This window comes from Schistocerca americana, chromosome 2 (genome assembly GCF_021461395.2).
Source record: "Schistocerca americana isolate TAMUIC-IGC-003095 chromosome 2, iqSchAmer2.1, whole genome shotgun sequence".
NCBI lineage: Eukaryota > Metazoa > Arthropoda > Insecta > Orthoptera > Acrididae > Schistocerca > Schistocerca americana.
This window is the reverse complement of record NC_060120.1, coordinates 1,058,377,756-1,058,402,273: the sequence shown is the minus strand read 5'-3', so window position 1 is coordinate 1,058,402,273 and position 24,518 is coordinate 1,058,377,756. Positions and strand designations below refer to the sequence as shown.

The 24,518-nt window shown below is 40.0% G+C and overlaps 1 protein-coding gene across 3 annotated transcripts in view; it reads left to right on the top strand.

Annotated features, from left to right (window-relative positions):
• LOC124596472 (general transcription factor IIF subunit 2) overlaps nt 1-23,827 on the top strand; it is a 94,794-nt gene extending 70,967 nt beyond the window's left edge. For all 3 annotated transcript variants that reach the window (XM_047135615.1, XM_047135614.1, XM_047135613.1), the window contains 4 exons: nt 16,279-16,365; nt 16,457-16,581; nt 20,131-20,274; nt 23,498-23,827. In XM_047135615.1, the coding sequence (XP_046991571.1) occupies nt 16,279-16,365; nt 16,457-16,581; nt 20,131-20,274; nt 23,498-23,635 (494 nt within the window). In that variant the 3' untranslated portion in view covers nt 23,636-23,827. The remainder of the gene's footprint in view (nt 1-16,278; nt 16,366-16,456; nt 16,582-20,130; nt 20,275-23,497) is intronic.
• The last annotated feature ends 691 nt before the right edge of the window (nt 23,828-24,518 follow it).

Below are 24,518 nucleotides of genomic sequence, written 5' to 3'. Positions count from 1 at the left end.
ACAACAGATTTATATCTACAAAGTACGCCTATGCGTCTGTCCTACAACCCTTCTTGAAAATGGGAATGACTGTACTTCTTTCTAAACTGTTGCTAGAAGGGGAACAAGTTGGTTGGCTGTTTTTTGTAAAATCTCTGTAGAATCTTATAGGTGTCTCGTCTGGCCCAGAAGTGCTCCCACTACTAAGTAATTGTAGTTGCTTTTCTATTCTGCAATCATTTATCTCAGTATACGCTACTTTGTTATTTGTATGATGATTGGAAGGAGGGATCATATTATGGTCTTCCTCAGTGAAACAGCTTCAGAAGACCAAATTCGGTGTCAGTATAGTCACTTAGTGAGCGAATAGATTAATGACCAGCTTCCTCATATTATATATGACCAAAACTCAAAACTTCTCAGAGTTATTAGAAAGATCAGATGGCAGAATGGTACTTCCAATTCATTGAATGTTTATCTTGTTACTTTCCTTACCCTCCATTTTTGCTTTGTTCAAATTTTGTTTGGCTTAACTCTTCGAGGGGCAGGTAAACAACATAAAAATTTGCCCTATATGGGTATGAGCAATAATTTACATCTTTGAAATCTCATACACTTATAACACTTTAGTTGTATTACTGTGTTATGCTTTCTGTGGTAGATTTGTAAAAATTCATGTTACCAACAAAATATTAGCTAATTGTGGTCATCGCTGCTAACCATCATGCCATTACGGTATACAAGCTCAATAGTTGGTGGTTCAACTTTGGCATAACTTTCTTAATTTTCTTGGTATATCTTGAAACAGTTTTTTGCCATCTCTCAGACACAAAGGTATGAGGGGGTCAAATACAGGGTGTTACAAAAAGGTACGGCCAAACTTTCAGGAAACATTCGACACACAAAGAAAGAAAATATGTTATGCGGACATGTGTCCGGAAACGCTTACTTTCCATGTTAGAGCTCATTTTATTTCTTCTCTTCAAGTCACATTAATCATGGAATGGAAACACACAGCAACAGAACGTACCAGCATGACTTCAAACACTTTGTTACAGGAAATGTTCAAAATGTCCTCCGTTAGCGAGGATACATGCATCCACCCTCTGTCGCATGGAATCCCTGATGCGCTGATGCAGCCCTGGAGAATGGCGTATTGTATCACAGCCATCCACAATACGAGCACGAAGAGTCTCTACATTTGTTACCAGGGTTGCGTAGACAAGAGCTTTCAAATGCCCTCATAAATGAAAGTCATGAGGGTTGAGGTCAGGAGAGTGTGGAGGCCATGGAATTGGTCCGCCTCTACTAATCCATCGGTCATCGAATCTGTTGTTGAGAAGCATACGAACACTTCGACTGAAATGTGCAGGAGCTCCATCGTGCATGAACCACATGTTGTGTCGTACTTGTAAAGGCACATGTTCTTAGCAGCACAGGTAGAGTATCCCGTATGAAATCATGATAACATGCTCCATTGAGCGTAGGTGGACGAAACTAAAATGAGCTCTAACATGGAAATTAAGCGTTTCTGGACACATGTCCACATAACATCTTTTCTTTATTTGTGTGGGACGAACGTTTCCTGAAAGTTTGGCCGTACCTTTTTGTAACATCCTGTATAAACGGGATTTTTGTTGGTAGTACTGGCCCCACACTTCTGCTATGCTTAGGCGGGACCGTTAGAAGTGAGGAGAATGTGCTGTTGGATATTTCCTACCATTTTGTCAGTAATGCTCATGATGTCTGAGCAGCAGGTGCACCTCTCCATTATCAAATTTCTTGCTCATAAAGGAGTTACAGCAGTGGAAGTTTGCCAGAGATTGACTGCACAGTTCGGTGATAAAACATTATCAAGGACGCATGTGTTTGCCTGGCATAAAAAGACCGAGGAGGGACAAGGACGTGTGGAAAATCAGCTACACAATCGCTGTCCTCGGACCAGCATTACAGACAAAAACCATTTGCGCGGTTAAAGACATTATTGACGACGATCGACGGGTGAGAGTTTCAGAAATTGCACAGAAAGTTGGAATCAGTTATGGGAGCTGTCAAGCAATCATCACAAACGACCTACAGTCCTCTAAAGTGTGTTCCAGATTGATCCCTAAACTTTTGACCGAGAATCTGAAGTTATGACATTTGGAGGTCTGTCAGAGGCTTACAGTAAGGGTTGCAGAAGAAGGTGATGTATTTTTGAGTTGGATTGTCACCTGTGACAAAACAGGTTCACCACCACACTTCAGAATCCAAACAAGGCAGTAAGGAATAGCGGAAGAAAGGGGAGGCAGCACCAGTGAAAGCCGAGACTCGAATGTCAGCTGGCAAGGTTCTTTCAACCCCTTTTTTTTTTTTTTTTTTTTTTCTTTTTTCCTTTATCAGCGAGGCATTTTGCCGATTGATTTTTTGCATGAGTGAAGCACAATCAGTTCTGCATACTACTGCGAACTGTTGAACAAGACGAGAGTTGCGTATTGCCGCAAAAGATGAGACCAATCGATTTAACAGGTCATCCTCCTCCACGACAATGCGCAACCCCATACTGCAGCTTTATCTGTCTCCAACCTACAGGAAATGCACTGGACTACAGTTGATCATCCTCCTTACAGCCCGGACTTATCACCCTGCATTTTCCATTTATTTGGACTGCTTAAAGTAGCTCTAGGAGGGTGACTATTTGAAGATGATGATAGTGTGGAAAATTTCATGCAGAACTGGCTGGTGACATGACCCAGTTCTTTTTATGATGAGGGCATCAAAAAGCTGCCCATAAGCTGGGACAAATGCATTTCCAAAGCAGGAAACTATGTGGAAAAATAAGTTATAATTGCCTTGAGTTTTTCAGTAAATGAATTTAAATAAAAAATAGAACTCTATTTTCTGCCCTTGTACTTTGCATACTAAATACAACCACACAATTCAGACGAGTGTTTTTCTTGAATTGCAAACTGTACATTTAGATGATGAGTGAAAGATGAGTGATGTTGACTGCTTATGTGGTGAATACTTTCATCTGCATGTGCTTGTGTTCTTTGATCTGAGATGATATAAAATATTTTTCTGTATACAGCATGAAGCAGTATCCACTGAAATTATTTTTGGAGCCAACAAACTTTTGTGCACATCTTGACGGAAGTCTTTATCGAAGAATTGCTCCATTTCAGTCTCCTAGTGCATAATGAATGCACTTGTTACACAGTGGTTTACAATGTGAAAGAACAGTCTCATTCACCATTTCTTCCTTTTTCTGTCTATAGCGTTGTCCGACTTCAGTCAATCAAAATTGTTCGCGTGGTTTGTACTGGAACTGAAATTTTTCAGCACAAGAGGGCAAGTGATATTGGTTGTTGTTGTTCCGTCTTTCAGTCTGTGACTTACTGTGGATGCATCTGATGGTGCATGACATGTAGAAATCGCTTTGACTGCCCTGTTATTCTTCCATTTGTAGTTAATTACTCCATCAGTACTTATTCTGTAATCCAATTTCCCTTTCTCCTCCATGAGTTTTGGCATGTTTTTCCTTCTGGGATATATTGTTCTGCAAGCATACAGACCACTGGACTTAAGGTTCTTGAACAAATCACATAAGGTTAAATAAATGCCCTTAAAAATAATGTTTCTTTCACTGGTTAACTGTAGAACCATTGTCGATTGTCGTGTAGGGAGGAAGCGAACGACTTCGGGGTGGGAGGCAGGATGCTGCATGTACAGATGAGGCAGGAGCTGTGACTGTGGAGGATGGCATACTCCCGACAGTACCCCACCATCTGGCTTGTGAGACAACAGAAACATCCTCCGGAAAACTGTTGCTAGGGCACACGTCCAGTCCTGAGAGCATGTTCTGGGGTGATGATGGCAGCGATGACAATGACGACCACAACGGGTCCACGTCCATCAGGTTGGCGAGCAGGGATGGCAGGGCTTCTACTGGGGTGCCCTAATGGTACCAGTGGGTGGCTGAGAAGGCTGCGCAGTCCTGTGAGCCTGTGAATCTGGAAGAAGAAAAGCAACAGAACCACAGGGCAAATAACACGCATGAATTTGGTACTGGTGGCAGCACTGCAAACCATCGGGACCTCTAATCAAGTACATAAAAGACCCAATGCATTCCTGGATCATGCCTCTTTCCCAATGCCCATGGTTGCCATAAACTCTGAAAAGAAATAGATCGCACAGTGCAAAGCGTTACGTGCAGACCATTGATGGTGCCGGTGGGTGTAGCAAGTGGAGCAGCATCCGACGGTGGTGGCCATGCAGAAGTTCCGCTAGTGATGATCCGTCTCATGGTTGGAAGAGATAGGAGGTGAGAATGAATTGCTGTGCCTTTTCCTGTGTGTGGGGGGTGTGAAGCTTGGCCATCTGTTGCTTAAAAGTGCATACAAAGCGTTCTGCTTCTCTGTTGGACTGGGGGTGAAATGAAGCACTTGTTAGACAATGAATGCCATTTCGTTCACAAAACTGTTAAAGATCACGTGAAGTGAACTGTGATCTTTTGTCTGACACAAATACTTTTGGCAACCTTTTGATGCAAAATATGGAGGACAATGCTTGAAGGTGCTACATGATGTGGTAGAAGCCATAGGCACCGCAAATGGGATCTTGCTAAAAGAGTCTACCACTGTGAGCCAACGAGTGTTCCAGAATGGGCTGCAAAGTCAGTGTGCACTTGTTGCCATGGTGATTGAGCCTTAGGCCAAGCTGCTGTCTGTGGTGGAGCTGATTGGTTTTCCGCACATGTGCAACACTGTGATGTCATCCATTTAATATGAGCATCCAAGCCCTGCCAAATACAGTGCCGTTGCACTAACTGTTTAGTGCGGACAATTCCCTTTCCCCAGTGTTGTCCTTGGTGGAGCAATAACAACACATCCTTTGGCAACACTTTGGGAATAAACAAATGTGGTTGTCCACTGTTATTTTGAACTAGAATCTCACCCTGTTGAACTGGAAGGTTATGCCAACATACAAAATATCAGCATACAACTGAGTTCTGGATATGAATGCGGCCAAGAAGTGTGAATTTAATGCAACAAAAACTTGAGATCTGGGTCTGCTTCCATGGCTTGTGCAATTTTTCCGTAATGCAAGAGAAAAGATTCCAGCAACTCGGAGTTCTGCACATCAATTTGGCAACAGATGCGGCAGATGCACCAAACTCAGAGTCTGGGCTAATCAGAAGGCGAGATGGGGCATCTGCACTGCCATGCTTTGCTATAGGTCTGTACACAATTTCATACTGATACTGCGAAAGCAGCAAAACCCAACATTGCAATTTTTGAGCAGTGCGTGTAGGAACAGGCTTCGACAAATGAAACAAGGACTGCTAAGGCTTGTGATCTGTCACTAAAAAGAACTTATGACCATACAAATAGTGATGAAATTTGGTCACACCATATACAGTAGTGAGAGCTTCTTTTTCAATTTGTGAATAATTGCTCTGAGTTTAAGTTAACAACTTTGAGGCAAAAGCAAAGAAGCGTTGACTTGCAAAACTACCGGCTTGGCAGGGTCAAAATGCTCTAAACATCTGTCGCTAAGCAAAGCATTTTTGAGTTTCTGAAATGTGTCATGACTCTCTTTACTCCACACAAAAGGCACATTTTTCGATGCAAGTGATGCAATGGATCCGCGATCTGAGCAGCATTCAGTACAAAGCCAATGGAGTATGTCATCTCTCCTAGTACTGACTGCGGTTCAGACACATTGCAAGTAACAAGCAGGTCACAGATTGTAACCAAATGAGATTAGAGGGGGTGCACACCCTAACTGTTTATCACATGCCCTAATGACTGTTTATCACATGACCTAAGTACTGTAGTTCAGTGTGAAAAGTCACACTTTCTGAGACAACACTTGAATCCTGTTTCTGACAACACTCGAAAAAGAGTATGCAAATTGGCAGTGTGTTTCTCTGCTGTATGACACGATACAACAATATCATCAAGGTAGTTTGAACAAAATGGCTCTTTTGTAGCCAGCTGTTCCGAGTGACATTGAAAAATAGTGGGTGGGGAAGCACTGCCGAAAGGCAAATGCAAATACTTGAACAGTCCTAAGTGTGTATTTACAACAAACATTTTCTGTGATTCTTCATCCAATGGAATTTGCAGGTAGGCATCATACAAATCTGTCTTAGAAAGTCCTGCACCAAGCCTGTCTATGAGTTCCTCAGGGCGCGGTAACGGGTAAGTGTCAACCAGTGTCTGTGGGTTGACTGTAGCTTGAAGTTAACACAAATGCGAATGCGACCAGAAGGCTTAGGCAACAAAATGAGAGGACTTGCCCATTGACTAGCTTGAGTGGGAGCAATTACACCATCATCTTGCAATTCTTGAAATTCACTGTCTACTTTGTCTCTTAAAGCAATTGGAATGGGGTGGGCCTGGAAAAACTTAGGCTGTGTATTGTCTTTCGATGTAACATGCACTACAAAGTTACAAGTTTTTCCCATTTCTTCTGAAAATAGTCCAGGAAATTCTTTAAGCAAGCTAGCTACAATGCTAAGTCCAAACAAATCAAAGGCATCTAAGCTGAATGTGTTCTCATTGTCTCTTGATTTCAACACAGTAAAATTCACTGTCCTGGTGTGAGATTTCTAAATAGCAGGCAAACTACATTGTCCAAGCACTGGAATTTCATGTCCGTTGTAAGCAGTGAGGTGCTTGCTAGATTTAGAAAGGCATGGTGAGCCTAACTGTTTGTATGTGGCACGATTAAGCAAAGATACTAAGGCACCTGTGTCTAACTGAAAGTCCACATGATGGCCAGAAGTTCATGATGAGACAAACAGTTCGTTAGAATGTTGTTGCACAGCACTAGGACATGAAGGAGGTACAGCCTTACTCTTACTTTTGTCAGAACCTGTTGTAGGTTTTGAAAACACAGCATTCACTGCATGTGCATGAGCCAGTTTTTTCTGTTGCTGGCAAAATTGGCAGTTTTGTGCCATTGCAAACAAACTGCTTGGACATGGCCTTTTTCCCCCACGTGTAACCTGTTGTGTTACATGGTGGACAATCCTGTCTTTTAAGGTGAGAAAAACATCTAGAGCAAGACTTCACAAAATTCACAGGTCTGTTTACCTGTCTACTTGCCCTTCCATGCGGCTGTATATGTGCTTGTTGTTGTAGCTGCTTGGGGCGGTTGTGAGCAAGTGGCGACTTGACCTGACAAATCAGTGCGTGGTCAAACTTATTGGCCACAGTTACACCCGAATCATATTGCTCTGAGATTTGCAATACTTGGGGAAGTGATGGATCAGAGAACTTTAAGATCTGTTCCTGTATTCTACTGTATGGGACATTGAATGTTATTGCATTGTGATTTGTTAAATCAATGTAAAAGTTGCCACAACTACACTTAAATTTACACTTCTTGATCACACCCGTTAATTCTATGTACCACAGGTAGGACGTCCGTTCCAGCTCCTTCTGCAAATGAAAGAACTCATATCTACCTCCAGTTACTTGGACTTGCTGGTCATAGTGTTTAGGTAATGCAGCGATTACCTGGTCAAAACAGAGTTTGTCAGGAGACGCGATTGGGAATAGTTTCTGTATTAACCTGAACACTGGGGACTCCACAATAGAAAGGAAGTATTGTAAGTTTACAGTACCTAGAACATGATGAACTTGACAATGTGCTAGGAACAGAGTCAGGTGTTCGAGCCATTCCTCTTCTGTGTCATTAAATTGCCGGGACATAGGTATGCTGGTCAGTGGCAGTTGTTGGCTTGGTTGGTTGGTTGGTTGTGCACCCGACATAGGTTGTGCAGCCAGTAGTTGTTGTGCTGTCGTCAGTATGGGGACGGGAGGTGGAGAGAGCGGAGAATTCATGGTTTACACAAATACGTTATAACAAAAAGCAAGCAAAGGCTCTGAAAATAGAAATTTTATTAGTTCTGCAGCTCCTTTCCTGGAATACATACAAGAACACAACAACAAATTATCAGTTACAAACACTTGCACATGATCATCCCTGCAAGCTAAAACACGAGAGAAACAAGCAAAATCTTCGGCCAAGTTGATTATCTTCAACCACCACTGAATTATCCTCGTCGCTACTGTAGAGTCTTGTATCATAGGAAGCAAGGGATAGGATGTTGTTATGGGTGGTTGGTAATTGCATACATGGATAAATACGATTCTTTATTTACATGAAGCTGCTATTTAACTTAGATAGAGTCTGTGTTCGTGGTATAGCCTCATCAGTAATAGTCCTCTTGCAGACATTATCAGTAGTCTTGCTATAGTCACAATCTGGACGCTATGTACTGGTGTAGCCTGTGCTGAAATATGCCGCTCCGCAAATGAATGACCGACACCAACCTGGAGTACTGAGTCGAGTTTGTGAGGCCCACTGGTCAGTGGCGGTTGCATAAATACATGCTTTCAAGAGAGCGTTGGCAGCATGTTGCTTGTCATATTCAGGCCTTAGCTGATGCTGAGGGTGTTAACAGAATCCGTATACATGTTGAATCAGTGGCCAACATCTATAACTGGTTTTGCAGACTACCTCAAACTGCAATGCTGTCTCTCCGACCATCAACAGGATGTTAATGGTTGGAGAGACAACATGGTGTTAACCTCCTCAGCAACAGCCAATGCCTGAAGATGGTGCACGGAAGCACCAAAACTGGTAACCATACAATAAATGGCATCGTAGGGATCGCTGTAGGTGTTTCATTTTCTTACATAAGTGAACGCCCAAAGTCCCCCAGACCACCTATCATGAGGATGGACAAAAAAAAAAAAGTTTCTGTCAGGAGCCACAGAATTATCATTGAGGTGCAAGGTACTCACAGGGGAAACTTTGCACCATCCCCTCAGATTTAGTGGTAAGAGGGCCCAGTGGACAGCCCATGAAAAATTGAACACAGATCAAGCTTGAAAACAGGAAGGAGGAGGTGTATTGTACTACGGAAAAAAGAAGAGCAAACTAGAAACAGTCAATGGTCCAAGGACAAGAAGTGCAGTATAGCACAGCTCGAAATAGCAGCGTCTTAATGGTTAAGTGGTCATGGTGTTGGACTGCCACACAGGCAAGCTGTGTTCAACTCTTATTTGTGCTCATTTTTTTCCTCACTATATTCAGATTTGTGTCTGTGTTGTAGTGTAACATCCACTTACAACAGCGGTGTGTAAGGAAGGGCACCTATAATACTCTATTAGCAGCCAGAAGAGATTGGATTTCATATACGAACTGCAAATGTTTGATGACAAGGCGACAAGTCATTTGAATCCTCTTCTGGAAAACACATCTGGTGTGTCATACACTGCATTAATGACAGTATGTGTGTCATGTGATAGGAATTTCTTACTGATGCACCTAATTTGTATGCCTGGTGAGTGAGTTAGATATGCCTCCTTGCCCGATTTAGGTGTTTGAATGAATGTGAATGTGATTGGTCCCAAGGAAATGACGAAAACATAATACATAAGCTGTAACAAATGAATGCAATAGTTTCAAAGTCACAGAGTTTTTCTGTGCTCTGCCAAACCTTATGTACTTAACTTTTTTAAAGTTGCGTTCCATTTTGGAAGTTTCTTTGTTGTAACATAGTTCCTTTGTTGTAACATAGGAAATGACGAAAACATAATACATAAGCTGTAACAAATGAATGCAATAGTTTCAAAGTCACAGAGTTTTTCTGTGCTCTGCCAAACCTTATGTACTTAACTTTTTTAAAGTTGCATTCCATTTTGGAAGTTTCTTTGTTGTAACATAGTTCCTTTGTTGTAACATAGTTCACACCTGTTTATTTGTTGCTTTCATTTTTGTGAGACATGTATGTGGTATCTTGCCTGCTCTCACTATTCATTACGTTTACTTGCGATGGTAACGTATTCTTACAACATGACTCAAATTATAAGACCAGTGTATAGTATGACAACTGCCAAGACTACAGAAAGAGAAGAAACATTTCACTGACCAGATAGACAGTTCACAATGTTCTGAAAAAAAGAAAATAAAAATAAATGGCATGAGGGAGTTTTGAACCCGGCTCGCCCAGTTGACAATCCAACACCATGACCACCATGACGTTGGGGCTGCTTTCCATCACTTATTGCAGTTCTTAGCTTAGACCACTTACTGTTTCTATTTTACTGGTTTTTCTTTCTTTCTTTCTTTCTTTCTTTTTGTTTCACAGTTCAGTACACTTTGTTCCTGTTTTCATGCTTGATCTGTGTTCAGTTTTTGACGAGCTATCCACTGGGCCATCTTACCAATAAATCTGAGGGGGGGGGGGGGGGGTGTTCCCTTGTCAGTAACCAACTAAATCGTTTTATTGGCTTTAGCTTTGATGTATAACTTTCGTCAAGGTCTGGATCAGTGCTCCAGTAATCTCTGTAGATAGATTTATTCCTATAATTTTTTTTATTTTGTGTTCGTTGGTGGCGACAAAACATTTGAATGTCTGTGTTGCATAAAAATTGGTTTGAAACACTATATGGTTTATAAGCATTTCATTGAAAAACTTGCAAAATAAGTCATCTGGCTTTAGGTTTGGTTTGTTCTTTATTTCTGCAACTGCACCACGTTGTCCAGTAAATAATGGCACGTGGTTGACACTTGTTTCTTGAATCCAGTTTATCTTGACTGTTGATGAAACAGGGAGAGGTACCATGTCATTTCCATTTGTCTCATCATTTTATCCTTAGAATCATACTGTTCAACATACAACTGTAAACAAGACTAGAAGTTGCACTATCTGTAGTGAATGCCAGATTATTAACATTACTTAAATCACTGTCAACATTGTTGTCACTAGAAGGAATTTCATCAAATAATATTTGGTAACATTCTTCCTCTGTTGTTCATTTCTGGTGAGACATACTGGATGGAGAAGAAAATATACTGGATGGAGAAGAAGGGCGGTGGTTAGTGCCACTAATCACACAGACATCCATTGTGAAATGTAGAAAAGTCTATTCATTTAAAAAGTACTATTACTTGTAGATTTGTGGAAGGTCAGCACATAAATATAAACAATTATGTACCGGAGATAGCTGTATGAAGAAGAGCTACAGAGAGAAATGCACGACATTTCCATGAACAACATCAACAATGTATGAAATATCAGTTTGTGTCATAAATATGCAGTAAAAATACTGAACTGTGATTCTTCTCCTGTCTAATGGAACTTAAATCAGCAATTAGATTGTTAGCTGAGAAAAATATGTGGTTAGCCACAGCCACCACTCCCCTTTCAAAGTGTTAATATAGCCTGCTTGTTTCAACTGAAGACATTGAAATAAATCAAAAACTGCACATCAGATCAAAAAAAGTTATAATTCCAATTTGTTTGTCTCAGGGGGGATATCTAGTGATACCTCACTCAATCCACCACTCCACCCCATGCTTGGGTGACATTAGGAGGGGTGGCAACTTTGAAATCTTCAATGGTAACCCCCATTTTTTATTGCAGATTAAAATTCTATGGCAAAATCTACAAATGTTTTGTCTGTAGCATTTTCTTTAGTTTGCCGCAGATGGTGCTGTAATCAGAGGAATAGAAATGGCTAAACATTCATAATTTACAATGTGCTACTCAATGGCTGTTGAATATGCAATGGCATGTGGGGCCCCACCTTCACGCTGAGAGGGTAGGACGGGTCAATATTTCATAACTTCTAACTGGAAACCCCATTTGCAACATTGTATTCCTCTTACATATCAATCGTGGGACTACTTGACAAACACTGTGGTTATGGCTGGAGGTGGATGCTACTCTCTTTTCCTATTAGAGTAAGTGTTCAAACGTAGTGCCGCCAACTTTAATACATTAGTGATCCGCTTTTCAAATGACCATACACAGGACAGAAGAATATCTGCAGGAATGTGAGCAAAGGCATTTCTGATGTGATTGACAACATCTTTATTGCTTGTTGGCACTTGCTGATACACCTTATCTTTTAAATATCCCCACAGAAAGAAATCTGGTGACCAAACGGGCCAATTAATAAGGCCATCTCCGCCAATCCACTGACCAGTGTAAAAATGGCCTAATATCTTCCATGCGTCAACTGCAAAACGCATTGGGCAACCGTCATGCTGAAACCACGTACATTGTTGAACATCCAGGGCAACATCCTGCAGTAGTACCGGTAGATCCTGTTCCAAAAATGTTCATCTTTTCAATGATAAATAAAACCTGGACCAATGAGTTTGTTCCCCATGATGCCACACCATACATTAACCAACCAAGGACACTAATGGTTAGCTTGCCATAACTAGCAGGGATTGTCTGCACTCCAATAATGCATGCTTTTGCTGGTTAATGTTGCCATGGTTTGTGAATTTTGACTCATTGGAAAATAGTATGTTGCCAAAGAATGTGGGGGTTGTTTACATTTGTTGACATGACCATTCACAAAACACTATCCAGTTATGGAAACCAGCACCACAAAGTTCTTAATGCAGTTACACTTGATATAGATGATACTTATAATTATGCGGTGTTGTGACAATACTACCTAAAGGCATACTGGAATCGCAATGTAATTGCTGAGTGCTTATCTGTGGTTGTGGTATGCTGCTAGTACATCTCCTGTAACACGTTTGCTTTGTTTCCTTTCGTCAGGCTGTATGCTGCCAACAAACATAAAGGCGTTCACAACCTTGTAAAATGACAAACAAGAGTGAGCTTTCTCTGGAAAACGCTCTGCATACAAGGCAACAGCAGCCGCAACATTTCTCCTATATTCTCTGTGGATTACGATCATTCGAATTTTTTCTTCTGTAGTTGCAGCATTGATTGTCCACTTGCATGTCTTTTCTCCAAATGATGTGTAGATGTGCAGGCAATAATGCAAGCAGTAAACACTGCTCAAGTATTGTGAATGTTTTGAACCACTATCTGTTGTACGTCTGCACGATATGTGAGCTCTGGTCACTGTGTACTGTCTAGTATGATATGTTATAGTTCACTGCACAGCCATGGTGGCCCATCAAGTAGTCCCCTGTTCAATATGCTGGAGGAATACAAAGTTGCGAATGGTGTTTCCAATAAGAAGTTATGAAATTCTGGCCTCTCCTACCCTTGTAGCATAAAGATGGGGTCCCATGTGTCATTGGGTATTCAAGGGCCCCTGCGTATCATGTGGTAAATTATGACTGTGTACCCATTTCTGTTCCTCCAATTACAGCGCCATGTGCAGTGAAATGAAGAAAATGCTGCATAGAAAACGTATGTAAATGTGCCATATAGTCATAATCTGCAATTAAAAAACGGGTTCATTTGAAGATTTCAAAGTCCCCGCCACCCTACACCTTGGATGTCCCTCTCTGGCATAAACAAATTGGAATTATAACTTTTTTGATCCAGTGTGTGATTTTTGAGATATTCCACTGTCTTCAATTAAAAAGGACCCCGTGTGTATGTGGTAGGTTGCAGTTAAGCCCACCCTTCAAAGAGTAAAATCTGTGATGAAGCTCACCTTAAATCCATGATGAATCTCTCTTTGCTTCCATAGCAACTTTGTAATATGGCTATTAAACCACAGTGGGTCTTTTCCACCCCTCAAAACCTAGCTGGGAATGTACTTCTCTATGTCATATTGAATGACACTTTTGAATTTCATCAATTCATCCTCAGAACTGAATATTTGATATTGACTACTCAGATACTCTGCAATTTGTGTCCTGTCAGTCTAACTCAGTAAAAATATTTTCCTACTTTCCTTAAGATTTCTTACAGCATCGATAGTCATTGATGCTATCACAGCCTTTTGATCACCTTTGCCCTCCTCTCTGTTTTATTTGAGAAGTTCAGATCTGTTTGTTGCTAGGAGGTCTTAGACATCACTCTCGCAAGTTAATTTTTCAAATATCTGCTCAAAGTAATTTTTGGACAAGACATTCAGAATAACATCACGCAAATCCCTGTCTGTAGCCCCAGATTTTATCTCATGACTCTCGCATGCTATAGCTAGCAAAGTGAAGTCTCTATTCATTACAGAAGCAGGATCAGGAAACATATTCACAATATTCTGTGAGTCCTCTCTTGTGACTGAATTAGGTGGCATGGTTTATGGCTCTAAATATATGTCCTACCTCAAGATGTTAGACTCTGTCTACTATGAGGGTATTAGACCACAGCAGGTGGTGTTGGACCAGCCCAGTTCAGAGTCTGTGTGCAGAAGCTGGTGGACCACCTCTGAACATGGCAGCACCTCCTTTTAGCTGTAAGGGCCCTGAAAATGTTAGTATTACCTCAGTAATTTCGTGTGGTGGACCGGCTAAACTTTCAGCAGATTTTCAGGACTTGGCCATATGTGACCAAGGCATTTGGGATACACACTTAAGACTGTCTCAGTAAGCTGGATGTGTCAGACCTGAGAATTAGCAGCCAGGGATGGAACGAACTGCTGCCTTCATGTCTTCAGATGCTCAGAGTGATTTTAAGCTTGACAGAGCACAAGAAATCATGTACTCCAGATTACTGCTTTAAAAATTTGTTTTCTTCAGTTTTAAGAACACACCAAGGTTTATAGTTTTATATAAATGGATGGATCTAAACAGGGGAATGCACTTGGTTGTTCGGCAGTTTTTCACGATAGGGTTTTCGGGGTATGCCTTCCAGAGCAATTAACAAATAATGATGCAGAGGTATATGGAGTCATGCAGGCACTGGAGCAGGTACGAAATCATGATAACAAAAAGTTTCTCATCTACTATGACTCACTCAGTGCCCTACAACTGGCACAACAAAAATATCCAGTAGCAGAAATGATTCAGACCATCGACAGTGCCTTACAGTGGATCAAAAACTGAGACAAAGAGGTGGTCTTTTGCTGCATACCAGGATACATAAGAATGCGAAGAAATGATACATCTGACAAAGTGACAAAGATGTTCCAGTTTGGTGTGCCATCCTGCACGTCATCATCTCATTGACAGAAGAGTCGTGCATCAGTATGAAAATAAATGGCTGAAAGTGCTGAACAACAATTTGATCAGTCAAATCGACCTCTCATGCGTGGTAACACACTGTTTCCCCCCTCCAGTGGGAAGGTCTACCACTACCCTAAGTTTGTAGTGTACCATTTTTGGTACAGTATATTTTAACTAGATGTGTTTTACATGTGACATAAGGGAAACACTCATTTTGGCTGCAGCTGTGTCCACCATCCTTGCCAATGCTGACACCAGTGTAACACATTTCAAAATTTTGAGAAATGTCAGGTGCTATCTCTTAAATTTTGGTGAGAGGAGGTCAACAGCCTCTCGAGTGAATAGCTTGATTGGGCAGTTTACCATTTTTATTCATCGATTTTAAGTCTCGTTGTTTAATGTATCGTAAAGTTAGTTTTTGCAGTTGATAGTTGGATTTTAATGCTTTACAGGAAACTTAGCCTGCAGGGACATAAATTGTCCCTCCCAAAATATTTGCATGCTGACATCCACTAAGTGTGCTGATGACTGTGCTATTGGGCACTCCAAATCCATCATCATGTAACTGCAAACAGACAAAAAGTTTATCTACAATAGTAATGTAGGCTCAAACAGTGAATTAAAATTTGTAGGTTTTTAATTCTTTGCTTCAACCTACATTATTATTGAAGATAAAGGTGAGACTCTATATGTCTCAAGAATATCAACTATATATTATTAAACAAAAAATAATCACATAACTTTGTTTTTGTGAGGTGGTGATTAAAGCTATATGAATTCCTCTCATAGAGTTGTAAACTCAGTTTTTGGTGCAGCGTTAATAACAGATACAATATATTTCACTGGTCAACCATGTAATGTTTGTCACAGTCTTTATCTGTGTGTGTATGCTAGCATGAGTTAGTGTCAGATTATATCTTCTGTTCATGTAGAAGTAGATGTAAGTTGTATTTGTAGGATCCTCCTCCAATTGTTCTGCCACCAAAACTTTGCTGAAGATAGCACATAATATGGTGAAATACATACCATTATAAGAAAAACCAGTGATTTGTTTCTTGCTTAAGACAAAAATTTTTCCGATGGTTTTTCGCAGGCCTAAATGTTACGAAGAGCTGAATGTCCAAAAATGCTTATTACATGTGGTGTTTGTGTGGGATATGCTCATGCCATTTCCTTGGTTGTTAGCCCATCACTGAGCAAAGAAGGGGGGTGGGGGCAGTATTATAAAATCTCAGTGTATTCTAACATTTTCATATAGTAGCAAATTTACCATATTTGCTTTCCTTAGTTCCCATGTATTTTTTCATTTTACTGTTTATTTCTTATAACTACTCTTCCTATTGCTATTTTTAAGAAAGAATATCTTTTCAATGTAACTGATACATTCTTTCTCTTGTGTTTCAGCATCAAATTCTGATTCTGTAGTCCCAGAGACTGAAAAATTGAGTTTAGAGGGCCGTGTAGTTCAAAAACTGGAATGCCGACCCTATGGTAACAGTTTTATTAACAACCTTCAAAAGTGTGCTAAACTGTTAGTGGGATGATAATCAAAGGAGACTAAGAATATCTTTTATTCTTTCAGCGGACAATTGCTATATGAAAATGAAGTTGGAATCAATACGTAAAGCGGCTCTTCCCACAAGACAAGTACAGCAGTTGGAGAGAATTGTTCATAACTTCAAACCAGTGTCAGATCATAAACACAATGTTAGTAAACTTTGCCAACTAACTACTTTATTTATTTATTTATTTTCTGGCTTTGATTTTTCACATCATTGATCTAATACAGTGATATGCAATCTCACATGTAAGTTTAAGCTGCAGTGTAGTATTATGAGATGTGCTCTATAAGTAAGTAACTGTGAATTATTGCAAATTGAGAAACGTGTTGAAGACCCGTGTCGTAGTGAAGCATGACATAAGTGCACCACACCAATCTCCATATAATTATTTCATTTGTGTTTAAAGATGATAAATTTCAGAACCTTAGAATCCTAAAATAGCTTAGTGGAGGTGAATAAAGGGGCAAATCACATCAGAAGTGAAGCAAAAAAGTAAAAGAGAGAAACAGAGACCAAACAGTACTGAAATCAGAATATATGTTAAAGTGGGACTTGAGTGTGACTGTGACAAAACTGAGATGATTAATCAACTCTGTTTTTTTGCATATAAAGTTACTCCTCCTATTCCCTGATTGGTTCTACAGTAATGTGACATTAGCTTGTATCCACCGAGATGAATCTGTTATGTCCCAGTGATTTCCATATGAGGTACTCATATGCACAAGTCTGCTGAAATTTCATCTGCCTTTTCATTTTCCTGATTGGATATTAAAGTTCATCCTTTTAATTTATGAGGCTTCTGGGACTTTAATTGAAGGCACTAAATATTCTGTTTAATCTCTCTGTTAGATATTTCTTACTGATCTCATGGTGTGTATTGAAACATAAGGACTAATTTCTACCACTGTTTAGTGGCAGATCTATTTTTGTTTTATTTGAGAGTACGATTATATACCCTCATTTTAAGTTTGTTGCTTTGGTTTTATCACTTCTGTTTACCATTTTGTGACAAAAATTCTATCATTCTTCTACAGTGACCTGGATGCAGACGATAGCTCCAGCTGCAATACTAGCCCCAGTGAGCCTCCCCCACTGGAATGTATTTTATGACTTCTTTTTTCATAGTTATATCTTCGCTTCTTTACTTTTTCTCTTGCCTGGGTCTACATCTCACGTGAAACTGGAAAAGTTCAGATGGGTTGACCACCCTTTACTCCACTCATGTAATCATTTAGATGTTGATTATTTAAAGAAGTGACCACTAACCTCGCAGTTCGATCTGTTTTAACCTCACTAATCAGTTACTTATTCTGTAGACTGAAATTCTTTGATAATGTACTACTTGGTTCACATTAAGATACTCTGTTAAAGGATGTTGCAGTTATGCCATTTGTCTTCTAAATCATGATTGGCTTATACAGAATAATTAAATAGTGGCAATTATTTATTCACAACCAATACAAAAGAGTTACATGTTTGCACCTGTTACTGTCCTTCAAAGTAGACGCCAGCATTGTGTAGAACCCGTTGCCAGTGATGTGGAAGGCATAGTATACCGTTAGCAAAGCCTGTTCTGTTGATGCTGCGAATGAAGCGGTCTACTGTCTGTTGAATCTCTGGAACAGTTCTGAAGCGAATGCCATGAAGTGGTCCATTCCTTCGTCTATGGAATCAAATCAAAGTCACCAGGAGTTAAATCCGGGGAGTATGGTGGATGGTACAGTACTTCCCAGTCCCATCGACCGAACACAGCAGCCACAGCTTGCGTTGTATGTGCCCACTCATTGTCGTGCAAAATGATTGGTGGGTTGAGCAGAAAGTGTAACCGCTTCTTTTGCAAAGCTGGTCGCAGGTGATGCTCCAAAAATGAACAGTAATACTGTGCATTGATGCTCTGCCATGTAGGAACATAATGCGTTAGGCTAACACCATCACAGTTGTACACAAGAATCATCATAACTTTAGACCGCTTCATTCGCATCAACAACAGAACAGGCTCTGCTAATGGTATACTATGGCTTCCATGTCGCTGGCAATGGGTTCTACACAATGCTGGTGACTACTTTGAAGGACAGTAACAGGTGCAAACATGTAACTCTTTTGTATTGGTTGCGAATAAATAGCTGCCACTATTTAAGTTCCAACCCTCATACAAAACTTTACATCCCTGAAGCATCAGTCATTCTAATGAAAGTGTGTGTCTCAGTTTGTTTCATAAACTGTAGGCAGCTCTCCATCAAATTCTGCTTGCTGGCACTGTTGTATTGCACGTCTGCTTTGGCCCTCCTCTTCATGAGGCAAATTTATGTGAAATGGATGGTAGATTAGTAGGCTATTATGCAGAAAGTGCACAAAGTTGTTATATTTCATTGGTTTTCTTATTGGCTGGTGATGGCGGTGAGGGAATTGCTCAGTAAACATAATTTGAAGTTTGTATCTTTAGTTTTGTCACCTTAGTTTACCATTTTGTATCAGTCTGTGATATGCTGTGCAAATGACTGTGGACTGAGATCTGGTGCTTCAAAATCCAGCATTTTGTCCATTGACTGCAAATAAACAATGTTTTTGATTCTTCTTTTTTGAAGAGGATCCACTGTGTTATCTTTTCCAGCAAAATGGTTGTAGTATAACATCAGTCCAGGATCAGATACTTGGTAGAACTCGTAACTACCATCATTCACAAGGCTGCTGATGTGTCTGTCCCAAAATTATCTGTTAAACCTAGCAGACAGCCAGTCCCATAGACCCATGGTGGAGCAGGAAAAGCCATTTGGCTATGAGGAACAAGTGGTGGGTGGTTAGGAGCTGGGGGATCTGAAATAATTAAGAGGTGTGTGTAAAACACTGCTTAGAATAACCAGGTAAAGCAGTCATTGCCACAAATACTGTGTTTGAATGAATGAGTATCAGAAGGGGTAGGTACTGACGTAAAAATAGTTATTCAAGTGGTCTGAAGAGAGTTCAGAAAAAAAAGCAAATGAAGAAACATGTTAGCAGAAAAAGAAATGAAAGAAAGGCTATCAGCACATCCTCAGTTACAGGATTACAAACAAAAACCGTACATTTATGTATTGAAGACAAGTGGATTTCAGATTTAGTGTGTCATATATAGTAAAACAACCTCCAGGAATTTGGTATACTGTAATGCAGTCAACTGCTAGAACAGATGTTTTGTCCTTTCACGAAAGATATAAGGACGTACCTTGTCATAGATAATATTTTGAAAGTTTCACCTATGACCTAATGTACAGAGTACACTGCTTCCCACAGACTCTTGAGGACGAATTGTGGACTGTTGTATGGGAAAAACCATTCAATTCATGCATGTGGACCAGGATTTGCAAGTAGCACCATAAAAATCACCTGTTCCAGAAATTGTGTGATTGTTGGTGTTTTTGAGTATATTAAACCTTAATTTGTGATATTTTATTGAATATGAAGAATTCTAATTTGATGCTCTTGGGAAGAAGTCAAGAAAAAGGCAGCTTATTATAGCAGTATGGTTTAAAAATGTGCTGTACTAATTTATATAATAGGTAGTGTGTGGGACAGCAAATTTCTTGCATTTTACTGCAAGAATATAAGTAAATTTATTAAGAACTTTCTGCTTGACTTTGTCACACAGTGGTAGATAAATTTCAGCAATGCATTTTTGTATTCTAATCATTTTTCTTGCGATTTGTTCATTTTATAGATTGAATATGAAGAAAAGAAGAAATCTGAAGGGAAGAAGGCTCGGGATGATAAAGATGCAGTTCTTGAAATGCTTTTTGCAGCTTTTGAAAAACATCAGTATTATAATATAAAGGACCTAGTGAAAATAACGAGGCAGCCTATTGTAAGTATTAATTATAAATTGTGTGTCATAATAAAAGTAAATTCTAGCTTTCAGAAAGAATCTTTCACATTGCAGTGGAGTGTGTGCTGATTTTAAACTTGCTACCAGATTAAAACTATGTGCCAGACTGGGACTTAGTCATCCGAGCACAACTAGTGACCCATCCTTGCAGCCTCTGTTCCACCAGCACCTCCTACCTGCTCTCCAAACTTCACAGAAGTTTCCCTGCATATTGCAAAATGTACGGCTTCGGGTTTGAGCCCTAGTCTTGCCAACAGTTGTAATCTGTTAGCAGGTTTCCAATTCTGGCAATATTTTTGTGGTATGGAAAGCTACCGAGGATCTAGTGTACAAATTTTTGAATGCTGAGTAGAGAATGTGTATTTAATTTGAGTAAATTATTAAAGACCACCTCAGCTGTGGTCTCAGGTGCTCTAATACAAGTGTTTCTTGCCACACATTAATGAGGAACTTGGAAGTGTGGTGCCTGATGTTGCAGTGGGAGAGGAAGACCTGAAACAGTTCTAGGTACCATCTGCACATACTGTCCCCTCTATTACTTGCCACATAGACTGATGTGTCATGATGGCTGCCCTAGCCCAGACCTAATAAGCTGTACGAAGGTCGCACGTTGGCAGTGTGTGGCTCACAGTTGCTACTTCGACACCGCGTGTTGTGGTGGAGGAAACACGTTTGCAGTTCAGTTTGGCTGGCTGGGGTCCCACTTTGATGAACAGAGTATGTAGAATAACTGAGACCATAACTTTTATATCAAGAACGAACACAATTTATGAAACATAGTACTTTATAGAGCAACACGTACGATGCCATGAAGTACATGTTGTGTGTAGCATTGAACACATTGACAGTACAACAGTAATACAGGTTACAGAATAGGCCAAGCACTCTTTTGCAATCGCTTAAATAATGCTGCTCCTTTGGCGGCTCACAAGAGTGCACCTTTATAAGGCAGTCCTGTGAACTATATGGACTCTCAATGTCTGAAATCAAGCACTTCATGAGTGGACGTACATTGCTCCTCCCTTCTAGGGGGTGGGAAAACCACATACATACATAAAGACATTAGGCACAGAAAAATAGGTGGTACATAGAAAGTGCATTGTACAGAAACGAGTGTGGTATGGAAGAAAAGCACTGGTACCGAAAAAGCATTGGCACCATGAGAGGAAAAAAAAAAGGCACTGATCTCACAAGACACCTACATTATGAGTCGTGGAAAACACCAATGACAGTGCTGATATCCATTCCATCGCCCAGCGACAATGGCTGCTGCAGCAGGTGGCGGGCAGTCACCTGCGAGTAGAGGCGGAAGTAATGAAGGGGTGTGTTGGCGCACTGTCCCCCATCTTGTGAGTGGCTGTGGGACAATACCGGGGACGGGGTCTCCATAATGACTTCCTTGGTGACGTCACTGGTTGGAGCCGGAGGTGCCAGGGGTGGGGCCGTTGGACCCAGCAACGGAGGAGGCGGTGGCTGCGGTGACAGATGAAGTGGTAGTTGAGGAGGCAGAAACCCTAGACAGCGATCTAACAGGCGTTGACCCCCACTGTGGTGCCAACCGGACCGTCTGTGACACGGGAATGGGCGTAAGCGGCGGCAGGGGAAGGGGAGGTGGTGGGCCTTCTGGAACAGACCCTGCTGTGTACAGCCTGAGCTGGCTGAAATGACGGGACATCCACCTGTCAAGAGTGCATGTTATCTTTTTTTTTTTCCTCAAACACTGAATTTTTTGACAGAATTTTGTAAATAAATGAACATAAAAACAAAACAACTCAGGATATTTTAATTATTCTAGTTCCATATGTGCATGCTGTGGAAATTCCATTTCTCTACCATCATTACTTTTTTAGAAAACAGGTCTTTTATTGCAAGAAATGTTGTTCAGAGATATTGCAGTTTAAAACTTTTTTGTTACAAATTCTTATACAGACTTACATTTCTGCCTCTTTAATGCACTAGAATTGCCCTGGCCCATAGTCTGTGTCGTCTTCAGTGTCAAAACAGCCCAGTGCTTGCCTCCTCCTTTTCTTTCTTGCTTCGTTTGTCATTTGCTGAGCATCCAACTCTGCTTCACGTACACGAAGCTCATCCAGTTTCCGTAGTCATTTAGCCGTGTTCTGTCCAAATCATACTCCTAACTTCTCCAGAACCTTAAGTCTTTCATAGTTCCACTATTAATAGTTACTACAGCATCAGACACTGCTAACATTAGAGTCATAAGGCCAACAAATACAATTTTAGTCACATGGTACTACACAACATTATTGCAGGACTTATTCACATTCTGGGTCTTCCCATGTAAATAGGTTTGAGTGCCTCCATTACTGCCAAAGGAAGAGAATGTTTGTGTGTAAATTCATGCACAGTGCCAGAAAATTCAGCTTGCCTATATTTACACCAAGTGTTTGGTTGAGGTGGACACAAAGCATGACATGGCTTTTCATTGGTGTTTTCAAGTACTTTAGAAGAAAATGCAGGTCTCACATATCTGTTACCCGCAAATTTGTGTTTCTTGAAGTTACTTTTATGCTTAGTCATTTTATTTATATATAAAAAGCAATAGAAGTTAGCTTACTACAAAAATAGCTGATAATCACACTACTTACAACAAAAACTAGTATCAGAAACAAATGACTGATATGTTTATTCATGATGCCAACTTCTGAGATGTAGCAGTAGGCACAAAACAAAGCAATTCACAGCCTTCTAGACTGTGTAGTTCCCAAGATATGACTGCTTAACTGTGGCAGTATATGTGTAGCCTCGAAATTTGACAGTCACACGTCAACATACAAGAAATTATTTGAAGGTCTCACAATTGCCTGATTTTAATGAATTATATACCAAAATTTTCAAGAAAGTACAAAGTACATTATGGAGTAAAAAGCAGAAAATGTCAAATTTCAACGAATTCACATACAATGTCCCCATTAACTATGATGTGTATTGTGATAGTATTGAGTGATTTGAATATTATTTTTGGAAATAAACATATGGTTTTGCAGCTCATAAGCAGGCCACTATTATATTAGAAACCTAATTGATGTTTCAAACGTATTGTGATGGTGTGAATCTATCATATTTTGTTAGTGCTTGAAAGTTATTTGTTTTCCACATTCTTTGCTCTTACCACACTGTTTCAGAATATGTCAAAAAAGTAAAAGGAGAACGTATGTCTCACTAATGTAAACAATTTTTTTAGGTGTACCTCAAGGACATATTGAAAGAAGTGTGTAATTACAATATGAAAAATCCACACAAGAATATGTGGGAGCTGAAGCCAGAATACAGACACTACAAGGATCCACCACCTGCAACATCAGCTTCAAAAACTGACTGAAATGTTGAGAATATAAAAATATATTCTGGTGTGTGACCAATTTTTGATGTACTTGAATATTTTCTGCAGTTTTTGCTGTGCTACAGCATACCAGATTACAAACTTGCAATTCTATTATTTCAGATGACTGTATGTTGTTATACTTAGACATGTGTCCTTTTGGTGAAATAAATATTTTTATATGTTCAGATACATCATCAGTATGTTGTAATAAAAACATTGCAGCAGGGATGAAGAAGTTTGACCACCACCACCACCCACCACTAACAACAACAACAACAACAACAACAACAAAAGCATCTGATCTTTAAAACATACAGAGAATTGAAAAATGTACTCACACAATAACAGTTTCACAGATAATAGCAGAAGTAGTGAGTAGTAACTTGGTGGTGATTAGCTGGTAATATCAAGCATGAAATATACTGTTTGACATTAGTGTTTGGTGTGAGAAATGTGTCTGTGCCTTATATTTGATCCCTTAATGCAGTAGACATCCTCAACGCATATAAAGACATTATTAGTTAATTTTCAAATGTAAACTTGTTTCATCAGCCAAAACTGCTGAACTGCTGGTAACCAAACAACAGTTGAGTTGTCACATTAGGGCCAGTTTTGATGCTGTATCAATGATTTCTATGATTTCTCTGAATGTAGTTTTGCAAAAGCTGTGGCAAATATAAACTGATGGTAAGGCTGCGGGGGCTCACTCGGTGCAGTTGTAGTGAATTTCCATATGGAGAACTTCAAAAATAGTAGTTCTTTGTACAACCGATAATAAAACCCTCCTGTCAGTTTCAGTAAGCAGATGTAACTTTTGTTATGACCTCCCAGAGAAAATGGCCTCTCAGAATTTTTTAAGGTACTGAGTGATATTACTGCT